The sequence below is a fragment of the Lagenorhynchus albirostris genome, chromosome 7 (genome assembly GCF_949774975.1).
Source record: "Lagenorhynchus albirostris chromosome 7, mLagAlb1.1, whole genome shotgun sequence".
Lineage (NCBI taxonomy): Eukaryota > Metazoa > Chordata > Mammalia > Artiodactyla > Delphinidae > Lagenorhynchus > Lagenorhynchus albirostris.
The window spans coordinates 6343526-6355561 of record NC_083101.1 but is presented as its reverse complement, the minus strand read 5'-3'; the positions used below and the strand labels follow the sequence as shown (position 1 = coordinate 6355561).

General features: G+C 46.5%; 1 protein-coding gene across 7 annotated transcripts in view; it reads left to right on the top strand.

Moving 5' to 3' along the window:
* LOC132523277 (neuronal calcium sensor 1) overlaps positions 1–12036 on the top strand; it is a 162658-nt gene that overhangs the window by 56195 nt on the left and 94427 nt on the right. For all 7 annotated transcript variants that reach the window (XR_009541459.1, XM_060154069.1, XM_060154071.1 and 4 more), the window contains exon 17: positions 36–157. Coding sequence is in view for 6 of the 7 variants with exons in the window: in XM_060154069.1 (XP_060010052.1) it covers positions 36–157 (122 nt within the window). In the remaining variant the exon portion in view is untranslated. The remainder of the gene's footprint in view (positions 1–35; positions 158–12036) is intronic.

Sequence of the window (12036 nt, the reverse complement as noted above, 5' to 3'; positions counted from 1 at the left end):
ATCCCTTTATTTGGGGGTGGTTTTAAAATTTGCAGCTCCTGGATGAAATGGCCACGCTGGTGTTCTTTGTTCTAACGGGGTATAAGTTCCGTCCAGCTTCAGATAACCCCTACCTACAACTTTCTCAGGAAGAAGATGACTTGGAAATGGAATCTGTGTAAGAATCTCCTTTTTTCCCTTCCCTCCCTCGCCCCTCACGTAACTAAGAGTAGCGTGGTATGAACTGGAGCAGCTGCTCTCCGCAGTTTGTTGCTCCAGAGGTTGTCCCTCTATTTTTTTTTTTTTTTTCGGTACACGGGCCTCTCACTGTTGCAGCCTCTCCTGTTGCGGAGCACACGCTCCGGACGCGCAGGCTCAGCGGCCATGGTTCACAGGCCCAGCCACTCCACAGCATGTGGGATCTTCCCAGACCGGGGCACGAACCCGTTGTCCCCTTCATTGGCATGCGGACTTTCAACCACTGCGCCCGCCAGGGAAGCCCCTCATTGTATTTGATTTGCATTTCTCTAATGATTAGTCATGTTGAGCATCCTTTCATGTGTTTCTTGGCAATTTGTATATCTTCTTTGGAGAAATGTCTATTTAGGTCTTCTGCCCAGTTTTGGATCGGGTTGTTTGTTTTATTGATATTGAGCTGCATGAGCTGCTTGTAAATTTTGGAGATTAATCCTTTGTCAGTTGCTTCATTTGCAAATATTTTCTCCCATTCTGAGGGTTGTCTTTTGGTCTTGTTTTCTTTTGCTGTGCAAAAGCTTTGAAGTTTCATTAGGTCCCATTTGTTTATTTTTGTTTTTATTTCCATTTCTCTAGGAGGTGGGTCAAAAAGGATCTTGCTGTGATTTATGTCATGGAGTGTTCTCCCTATATTTCCCTCTAAGAGTTTGATAGTTTCTGGCATTACATTTAGGTCTTTAATCCATTTTGAGTTTATTTTTGTGTATGGTGTTAGAGAGTGCTCCAATTTCATTCTTTTACACATGTAGCTGTCCAGTTTTCCCAGCACCACTTATTTGAAGAGGCTGTCTTTTCTCCATTGTATATTTTTGCCTCCTTTATCAAAAATAAGATGACCATATGTGCATGGGTTTATCTCTGGGCTTTCTATCCTGTTTGATTGATCTATATTTCTGTTTTTGTGCCAGTACCATACTGTCTTGATTACTGTAGCTTTGTAGAATAGTCTGAAGTCAGGGAGCCTGATTCCTCCTGCTCCGTTTTTCTTTCTCAAGGTTGCTTTGGCTCTTTGGGCTCTTTTGTGTTTCCATACAAATTGTGAAACTTTTTGTTCTATTTCTGTGAAAAATGCCGTTGGTAGTTTGATAGGAATTGCATCGAATCTGTAGATTGCTTTGGGTAATATAGTCATTTTCACAATGTAGATTCTTCCGGTCCAAGAACATGGTATATCTCTCCATCTGTTTGTATAATCATTTATTTATTTATTTTTTTACATATGGTGTTTTTTTTGAATTTTATTTATTTTTTTATACAGCAGGTTCTTATTAGTTATCCATTTTATACATATTAGTGTATATATATCAATCCCAATCTCCCAATTTAATTTCTTTCATCAGTGTCTTACAGTTTTCTGCATACAGGTCTTTTGTCTCCTTAGGTAGGTTTATTCCTAGGTATTTTATTCTTTTTGTTGCAGTGGTAAACGGGAGTGTTTTCTTAATTTCTCTTTCAGATTTTTCATCATTAGTGGATAGGAATGCAAGAGATTTTCTGTGCATTAATTTTGTATCCTGCTACTTTACCAAATTCATTGATTAGCTCTAGTAGTTTTCTGGTAGCATCTTTAGGATGCTCTATGTATAGTATCATGTCATCTACAAACAGTGACAGTTTTACTTCTTTTCCGATTTGGATTCCTTTTACTTCTTTTTATTTTCTGATTGCTGTGACTAAAACTTCCAAAACTATGTTGAGTAATAGTGGTGAGAGTGGACAACCTTGTCTTGTTCCTGATCTTAGAGGAAATGGTTTCAGTTTTTCACCATTGAGACCAATGTTGGCTGTGGGTTTGTCATATATGGCCTTTATTATGTTGAGGTAAGTTCCCTCTATGCCTGCTTTCTGGAGGGTTTTTATCATAAATGGGTGTTGAATTTTGTTGAAAGCTTTTTCTGCATCTATTGAGATGATCATACGGTTTTTCTCCTTCAGTTTGTTAATATAGTGTATCACGTTGATTTGCCTATATTGAAGAATCCCTGCATTCCTGGGATAAACCCCACTTGATCATGAGGATCGAGTGTATGATCCTTTTAATGTGCTCTTGGATTCTGTTTCCTAGTATTTTGTTGAGTATTTCTGCATCTATGTTCATCAGTGATACTGGCCTGTAGTTTTCTTTCTTTGTGACATCTTTGTCTGGTTTTGGTATCAGGGTGATGTGGCCTCATAGAATGAGTTTGGGAGTGTTCCTCCCTCTGCTATATTTTGGAAGAGTTTGAGAAGGATAGGTGTTAGCTCTTGTCTAAATGTTTGATAGAATTCGCCTGTGAAGCCTTCTGGTCCTGGACTTTTGTTTGTTGGAAGATTTTTAATGACAGTCCCAATTTCAGTGCTTGTGATAGGTCTGTTTATATTTTCTATTTCTTCCTGGTTCAGTCTCAGAAGGTTATGCATTTCTAAAAATTTGTCCATTTCTTCCAGGTTGTCCATTTTATTGACATATAGTTGCTTGTAGTAATCTCTCATGATCATCTGTATTTCTGCAGTGTCAGTTGTTACTTCTTTTTCATTTCTATTTCTTTTGATTTGAGTCTTCTCTCTTTTTTTCTTGATGAGTCTGGCTAATGGTTTATCAATTTTGTTTATCTTCTCAAAGAACCAGCTTTTAGTTTTATTGATCTTTGCTATTGTTTCCTTCATTTCTTTTTCATTTATTTCTGATCTGATCTTTATGATTTCTCTCCTTCTGCTTACTTTGGGGTTTTTTGGTTCTTCTTTCTGTAATTGCTGTAGGTGTAAGGTTTGGTTGTGTATTTGAGATGTTTCTTGTTTCTTGAGGTAGGATTGTATTGCTAACTTCCCTCTTAGAACTGCTTTTGCTGCATCCCATAGGTTTTGGGTTGTCATGTTTTCATTGTCATTTGTTTCTAGGTATTTTTTCATTTCCTCTTTGATTTCTTCAGTGATCTCTTGGTTATTTAACCTCCATGTGTTTCTGTTTTTTACAGATCTTTTCCTGTAATTGATATCTTGTCTCATAGCAGTGTGGTTGGAAAAGCTGCTTGATAAGATTTCAGTTTTCTTAAATTTACCAAGGCTTGATTTGTGACCCAAGATATGATCTGTCCTGGAGAATGTTCCATGAGCACTTGGGAAGAAAGTGTATTCTGTTGTTTTTCGTTGGAATGTCCTATAAATATCAATTAAGTCTATCTTGTTTAATGTATCTTTTAAAGCTTGTGTTTCCTTATTTTCATTTTGGTTGATCTGTCCCTTGGTGAAAGTGGGGTGTTAAAGTCCCCTACTATTGTGTTACTGTCAATTTCCCCTTTTATGGCTCTTAGCATTTGCCTTTTGTGTTGCGGTGCTCCATTGTTAGGTGCATAAATATTTACAGTTGTTACATCTTCTTCTTGGTTTGATCCCTTGATCATTATGTAGTGTCCTTCTTTGTCTCTTGTAATAGTCTTTATTTTATTTTTATTTTTTTGCGGTACGCGGACCTCTCAAAGTTGTGGCCTCTCCCGTTGCGGAGCACAGGCTCTGGACGCGCAGGCTCAGCGGCCATGGCTTACGGGCCCAGCCGCTCCGCGGCATGTGGGATCTTCCCAGACCAGGGCACAAACCTGTGTCCCCTGCATCGGCAGGCGGACTCTCAACCACTGCGCCACCAGGAAGCCCATAGTCTATTTTAAAGTCTATTTTGTCTGATACAAGAATTGCTACTCTAGCTTTCTTTTGATTTCCATTTGCATGGAATATCTTTTTCCATCCCCTCACTTTCAGTCTGTATGTGTCCCTAGGTCTGAAGTGGGTCTCTTGTAGACAGCACATATACGGGTCTTGTTTTTGTCTCCATTCAGCCAGTCTGTGTCTTTTGGTTGGAGCAATTAATCCATTTACATTTCAGGTAATTATCGATATGTATGTTCCTATTACCATTTTCTTAATTGTTTTGGGTTTGTTATTGTAGGTCTTTTCCTTCTCTTGTGTATCCTGCCTAGAGAAGTTCCTTTAGCATTCATTGTAAAGCTTGTTTGGTGGTGCTGAATTCTCTTAGCTTTTGCTTGTCTGTATAGGTTTTAATTTCTCCCTCGAATCTGAATGAGATCCTTGCTTGGTAGAGTAATCTTGGTTGTAGGTTTTTCCCTTTCATCACTTTAGATATGTCCTGCCACTCCCTTCTGGCTTGCAGAGTTTCTGCTGAAAGATCAGCTGTTAACCTTATGGGGATTCCCTTGTATATTATTTGTTGCTTTTCCCTTGCTGCTTTTAATATTTTTTCTTTGTATTTAATTTTTGATAGTTTGATTAATATGTATCTTGGCCTGTTTCTCCTTGGATTTATCCTGTATGGGACTCTCTGTGCTTCCTGGACTTGATTGACCATTTCCTTTCCCATATTAGGGAAGTTTTCAACTATAATCTCTTCAAATATTTTCTCAGTCCCTTTTTTTTTCTCTTCTTCTGCAACCCCTGTAATTCGAATGTTGGTGCGTTTAGTGTTGTCCCAGAGGTCTCTGAGATTGTTCTCAATTCCCTTCATTCCTTTTTCTTTATTCTACTCTGCGGTAGTTATTTCCACTATTTTATCTTCCAGGTCACTTATCTGTTCTTCTGTCTCAGTTATTCTGCTATTGATTCCTTCTAGAGAATTTTTAATTTCATTTATTGTGTTGTTCATCATTGTTTGTTTGCTCTTTAGTTCTTCTAGGTCATTGTTAAACGTTTCTTGTATTTTCTCCATTCTGTTTCCAAGATTTTGGATCATCTTTACTATCATTACTCTGAATTCTTTTTCAGGTAGACTGCCTACTTCTTGTTCATTTGTTAGGTCTGGTGGGTTTTTGCCTTGCTCCTTCATCTGCTGTGTGTTTCTCTGTCTTCTCATTTTCCTTAACTTAACTGTGTTTGGGGTCTCTTTTTCGCAGGCTGCAGGTTCATAGTTCCTGTTGTTTTTGGTGTCTCCTCCCAATGGCTAAGGGGTTGGTTCAGGGGTTTGTGTAGGCTTCATGGTAGAGGGGACTGGTGCCTGTGTTCTGGTGGATGAGGCTGGATCTTGTCTTTCTGGTGTGCAGGTCTGCGTCCAGTGGTGTGTTTTGGGGTGTCTGACCTTATTATGATTTTAGGCAGCCTCTCTGCTAATGGGTGGGGTTGTGTTCCTGTCTTGCTAGTTGTTTGGCATAGGGTGTCCAGCACTGTAGCTTGCTGGTCGTTGAGTGGAGCTGGGTCTTAGCATTGAGATGGAGATCTCTGGGAGAGCTTTTCCTGTTTGATATTACATGGAGCCAGGAGGTCTCTGGTGGACCAATGTCTTGAACTCGGCTCTCCCACCTCAGAGGCACAGGCCTGACACCCAGCTGGAGCACCAAGACCCTGTCAGCCACGTGGCCTCTTAATAAATGTTTAAGTGTATAATACAGTGTTGCTAATTATAGCCACAGTGTTTTACAGCATATATATGGAACTTAATCATCTTGCATAACTGCTTTTTAAGACATGCTCCCAGGCTGCCTTAAATCAAGGTAGCCATTCCTTCCGTTAGGGCTCTCATTTGTGTAAATTTGTTTTCATGCTTCACGTTCATATACAAGTTGTTTAAACTAGTCATTTTAGTTTTCAGAAAAGCTTTCTAGTCAATTCTCCATTTCATTAGGGGCTTTTTCTGAGGTTCTGTCTTTTCTTTTGTTTGGAACATAGTCTTCGATTTCTTCATTTTGCTCGACTCTGTGTTGGTGTCTATGCATTAGATAAACAGCCCCCTCTCCCAATCTTGAAGGAGGGGCCTCATGGAGGAGATGAGCCTCCTCCTTCAACCCTGCCCTGACTCTTGGTTGTCTCTCAAACCTTTGTGATCATCCAAGTGGCCTATTTTATTTTTAGTGGCTCCTGGTAGTTGAGGGTTTTCCTAGAACTATCAGTGTCCCGAAGGGAAGGATCTCAGGCAGCACTGAGATTCAGGCAGATTGGAAGCCAGACGCTCAGGCCAGAATAGTTTTTTTAAATTAAGGTTTATTTTAAAGAAGTCTGAGTTCAATTTAAATGTCCGCCAATACCTTCCAAAGTAAGGTAATATTCAGAGACAATTTCCTCATCAGATGGCTTAGAGAAATTTCTGGAATATTCACATCCGAAGATTCCTTATTGATGAATGCCTTTGACTTAAATCTAACCAAAAAGTGCAACGTTATTCTTTGTACATTTTTATTATATATTTATAATGAACAAGCTTAGTTGGAAACAATTAAAATACTTAAGCTGTTGGTAAAAAAATTAAAAAATAGAGTCCATCTGGTAAGCAGCAGCTTTGGGAAGTAACCTGAGACGTGGTGTATTTTTCCTTTCCCCTGCGGGGAGCCCTGTAGCTCAGCATTCTGTAACCGTTTGAAGCAGGGTTGCTCTGGGGTCATAGCGAGAAGCTGAATGGCTGGGTCCTAGCATCTTCCGCTTGACTGAAGTGTGGTCAGTTGACGTTCTCCCCAGCAAGGCAGGCGTTCCTGTTCCCCACATCCTTTCCATCAGCCATTGCATCTAGAAGCGCAGATGCTTTGTTAAGGTATGTTTGTCTCATTGGCAAAATTTTAAAAATTTGTTTTGGTTTTTATTTCTCTCTGACAGTATTTGGTGGTAGTGGTAACGAAAACGCAAGAGGGCCTGTGTGTGTGTTAAAATCAGGGGAGGAAAAGGGAAGAAGACAGACCAGCAGTCCGCTGGAGACTAGGGGGAGTGTGTTTCTTTCTTCTGGCAAGATTTGGGGAGGGTGGGCAGTTTGAGCCAAGGTTGACCCTTGGGTTGCCTCAGCTTCTTCTCCTGTTACCGGGGAAGAGCGCTCTGTGCTCTGTTCTCCGGGGTTGGCTGAGTGTGGGCCCTCCCGTAATGGTGAAGTGAGCGTCTCTTCCGTGACGGGAGGGCTGCACATGTACCAGCCTAGAGAGGGAGTCGGCCCAAATGAAGGTTTGCTTACAGGAGTGGTGGTGGTGTTTCCCGGGAGCACCAGCCCCGATGAGCCTGTGAAAGACAAGTTGAGGAGCCAGCTGAGGCCAGGTGCCTTTCAGTCAGCAAGGCAGTTGTACTGGGGTTTCTCTTTAGCTGAGAACTCGACTGTTGGGAAAGTTCTGTGAAGTTATAAGATGTGACAGCAGAAGAGGCCTGAGGGGGAGGCTTCAGCCGCAGGTGAGGGTCAAGGCTCAGCAGCTTCTGGGACCGCCGAGCCCGGACTGTCATCTCCCTCTTCCGCTCGGAAGTTCTGTTCCTGGAGGGCCCTTCTTAAATCCTCCAGAAATAACCCAAACCAGAGACCAGCACAGCCTTGCCTGTATTTTCTAGAAGGTCTTGAGTGCTCTGTCATGCACACTGGAGGGTGTTTCCTGAAGGAGGGCACTAGGTCTGATCCCCACCCAGGACATTAAGCACCTCTTTGTGCAAAGTATCAGTAATAATGTTTATGCCTCGCACACCTAAGACGAATTCACACCCTTCCTAATATGCCCTTTGCACCAGAACTCTGACCTGGGCCGCGCAGTGACCTTGCTGACTGAGGTTCTGGGTAGCTTCTCATTCACCTCTTCTTACCTCCTCTGTCTGAAGCTGAGCTGCGGGAGGGCGGTGCATTGGGAAGTGAGTCTGGCCCAGGGTAGTGCGTCCTCCCTGCCTCCAGCCTAGGCCTGTATGCAGTCCGGGCAGCTGCGCCCCCTGGGCCTGGGGGAATGAGGGCGCCTTCGGAAGTAATGCTGACTTTCCATCTTTTTCTCTTTCTGTTCCTTTTGACATCTCTCTTTGGACTCAAGCTCAAAGTGGCTTACTGATTTTGGTAACAGAATTTATCATAACAAAATCAGCAAGTATTGGATGTAATTTCAGTTATCAGACTTCTAGCCACCGCACGTGCTATGCGTATCCTTGATGGTCTGAATTATTTCTGCCATCTTGAGAAGCGGGAGTGAGAAGAGATCTGGTTTGGGTTCCAGAAGCTGTGTCTCTGGAGCTCCCCTTCCCGAGCGCCGGTAACCTTTTACTACTTCCTGCACTCGTGCAAGTGGGTAACCAGCAAATGTAGAAACAGAGGTTGGAGACTAATAGAATTGTCTCTTAACCAAGCCTCTCCACATTTCAAGTCCAGAGATGGTTAGCATTTAGATTTAGTTTGGTTACAGAAACAGATGCATCCGTGTGCCACTTCGGCCACAGTTGACGGCAGTCTCGTGTGGCAGAAGGAGCAGTGGGGACCTGAAGCCCCCTTTCTCGTCTTTCCCGTATTCATTAGGGCCCCGTTGGTTGCAAACACGAGACTCAGGCCTCTACAAGGAAAAGAGAGGTCACCACATAGGGGTAGAAGGAAAGCGGGAGGCGGCTGGGTCCGTCCACTCCCCCCGTCTCCGCACCTCTCTGGGCACCTCTCTGCCCCACTGTCTTCTCTATCCTCCACGCTCCCCTGGACCCATCCCCCTGGGAGCCCCTCTGTCGGCTTAGCACTGTGGCGCCTTGCCTCAGACCGGCTCAGGAGCTGCTGACCCTGGGGCCAGTGTCCTCTTGAAGTCAGGAGTGGCCACCTCGGCTCAGAAAAGTTGAGCAGGCCCTGAGGGCAGGACAGCTTCTGCTGGAAGCAGCGTGGGACTTGGCAGCCAGAGAGGCTGGCTTGGCCCGGGCACCGAGTCTACTCGTGCTGGTATGAGCGCTCTGTCGGCCCTACAGGTGGTTCCGGACAGCAGCCGGTGCCGAATCCCCCAGTCTCCTGGGACCGGCATGACGGAGTGTAGATGGCGCTGCGATAGGGGTGTGTGTCTGGGGCCGCAGAAAGGCATCTCAGCAGGGGGCGAGAGGCCAGGCAGGGCTGGGGTGGGCAGAGGCAGGAAGGGCAGGCCTTGCCCTCTGGGGACCGGGCTCTCCCCGCCTGGGCGGCTCCAGGGGCTGCGCCTGCATTCGCATCCCTGGGGTTTGAGTTTAGACTGAACATCACCGCTGCTCGGTGCTCGACCTGAGCTTTGTCCGGTGTCTTTCTGCGCCACACGGAGGGCCTCTGCGCAGGTTGTGTGTAGTGCGGGGCGCTGCTCCGAGGACGGCTCTGCGGCTGTTTGTCCCCATTCAGTGTTTGTACTGAAACCAGGGCATGCGGGGGGGTGTGCGTGGAGCTGTGAAGTTGCCAAAGCGCCGCCTCCTGCCCGGGAGGCTCCTGGGCGTCAGTCTGACCACGGTCTCCTCCTCTGTCTGGCACCCCTCTCACTTCCCAGAGGCTTCACTGGGGAGCCAGGGCACAGCGCCCGTCCAGCCTCACACCACATCCCATCATCGCTGGCTCCGCCCGTGCCGCCCTTCTGTGCCCACGCACCCCTCACCCTGCAGCCGGGGCGCCTCCACTCCGCTCACTCACCGCTCCGCAGTCTCCAGCTCCAGCCCCCTTGCCTGTCCTGAGCTTCGGGCCCCTCTGTCCACCTGTCACCCCAAGCTTGCCTCTCCCCTGCATACCCTGTGGGCTTCGGCATCCACCCAGTCGCTGTCAGCAGAATATGGGTCTTGGCCTAAATGCCTCCCTCTCCCTCGGCCTGTGTGGGGTGAGTGACCGCTTCTTAGAGGCTTAACGTCGTGTCTCCCGCCCTCTCCCCACTTTATCCTGGTGCCCTGCCCTCGTGTGGCCGATGTCCTCACCTCCCATCTTCTTCCCTTCCCGTCCATTCTCCTCAGCTACCCGAATCACCTGTAGACTGTGTTTCAAGAGGATACCCTGGCTCCTCCCCGGAGACTAGATTCTGAATGTTGGGGGTTCAGGTGTCTCTGTGCTTTTTTGACTCCCCTGGATCCTGCTGGAGCCAGGCCCGAGAACCCAGGTATAAGTGTCACGCCCACCCCGGTGACACGGCACGGAAGGCCGTCCACAGCCCCCCACGTGCCCACCCTCGACTCTCCTGCCACGTTCCTTCACCAGCAGCTTCTTAGCACTCCCTGACTGTCGGGGAGCTTTCTTGTGTTTCCTCCAAGCCTTTTCTTGTTAGATTTCTTTTCAGAAACTCCCCTGCCCTCCCCCCTCTCCTCCATCTCGCTGCTGCTCCTGTCTTTCAACACAGGAGGTGACTCTTCTCACCCCAAGCCGTTGTCACACCTGCAGCCTGGCACCCCCATCCTGTCTGTGTGAAGTGGCTCTGCGTGTCCGTCTGGAAGACTGTCCCTTCTGCTGGGCAGTGGGCTCCCTGGGAGCACCAGTTCCAGCTCTCTGTCCTTGCCCCAGGCCTGGCCTGACAGAGTGAATGTTGTTTTCTCAGTTGGGCCACCATCTGGCAAGGAGTGTTTCCTTAGGGAAGGAAAGGGAGCAGAGGTTTTCCCAGGCCCGCTCTCCGAGCCGCCCTTGGGTCGCGGCGCCTGTGCTCTGCCCTCGGCGTCCGCGCGGGTTGGCCGCCTCCTTGTCCTTTTCAACCTGGGGTAGTAGCCACACGATCCGCCGGCTGTTGCCAGGAGTGTTTCTGGAAGACTCGAGGTTGTACTTCTTCCCTTACATCAACAGGTTTGGAGGCGCATAGGGGTTGCTCTGCTGGGGCTGGAAAGGCTTGTGGTGCCCGTGTCCTAGTCTGGAGAAGGTCCCTTTAGAAGCTGCCCTGGGTGCATGGATTTCTCCTGGGAGAAGTGTGAGCGCTTCCCGGTGAGGTCAGGCCCGAGACGGGCACCGGCTGGCAGGAAGTGATGCTGGGTTCTCTCAGTTGGTGTTCCCTTTGTCTGGGGGCTGCATTTATACTCAGCCACAGCCTCTGCAGGGATCCCTCAGTTCCCACAAGAACCACCTACCTGCAGCATACTTTGTCCTGGCTTTACCAGAAGTACAGATAACGCATGAGTCCAGAGGACTCTTGTTTGAGAAAAGCCCCAACTCTGGGGAGGACTGGATGGCTTTGGGGCTTGGTCACAGCAGCAGCTGGTGGCAGGAAAGAAGGGAGAAAAAATTTTCTTTCCTTACTCAAATAAAATAATTTATCTACTGTTAGGTCCAGCTGGACAAACTCTAGATGTCACATGTAGGGCCACTGAGTCGCCATTTGTAAGTAGCAGGATTTGGGAATTGGTGCGGGGGATAGGTAGGGTCCTTGGAGAGTCTGTTGGAATGATTGATTGAATTTATTTTACTGATTAGGAAATTCCTGTTGGTCCGCGATGGAGGAACATAGGTGCCTCCTTGCTTCCTAGAGTCCTTAGGGAGATGCTGGGCCAGGGGTGTTTGTTTCTAACACATTATTTTGTAGAACAGTTTTAGGTTCATAACATTGAACAAAATTGAACAGAGGGTACAGATACTTCGCATATGCCCCCGCCCCACACACGCATAGCTGCCTCCATTATCAGCATCCCCTGTCCACAGTAGTACGTTCCTTACAACTGATGAGCCTGTATGGACGTATTATCATCCAGAGCCCGTAGTTTACAGTAGGCTCACTCCTGGTGCTGTACACTGTGTGGGTTTGGACAGATGTGTGCCCACCATTATATAATAGAATCATACAGAGTCATTTTGCTGCCCTGAAAATCCCCTGTGCTCCACCTAGCAGGTGGAGTTCAGTATCGGCTTGGTGTTTCCTGCTACGGAGCCGCTCAGTTGTGTCATGGATACCCAGATCCTTAGAATCTGTCTAGCTCACATTTTGTGAGGCAAGAGGCTGTCTTCTCATAGACCCCCACCTTCTCAGGAGATGTCGTGAGTCACTCTCTGTCTCTAACGGTCAAAGAATCTTTGGGCCCAGAAAGTTCCTCTAAACCTGTGGTTCTGTCCCAGGACTCAGAAATGATCCACTGTGGCTGGTTAGTGTAAACATCTACAGCTGATTAGCTTTTTTTCAGAATGTTAATTATGATACAGATACTGGTGTCATAATTGTGACT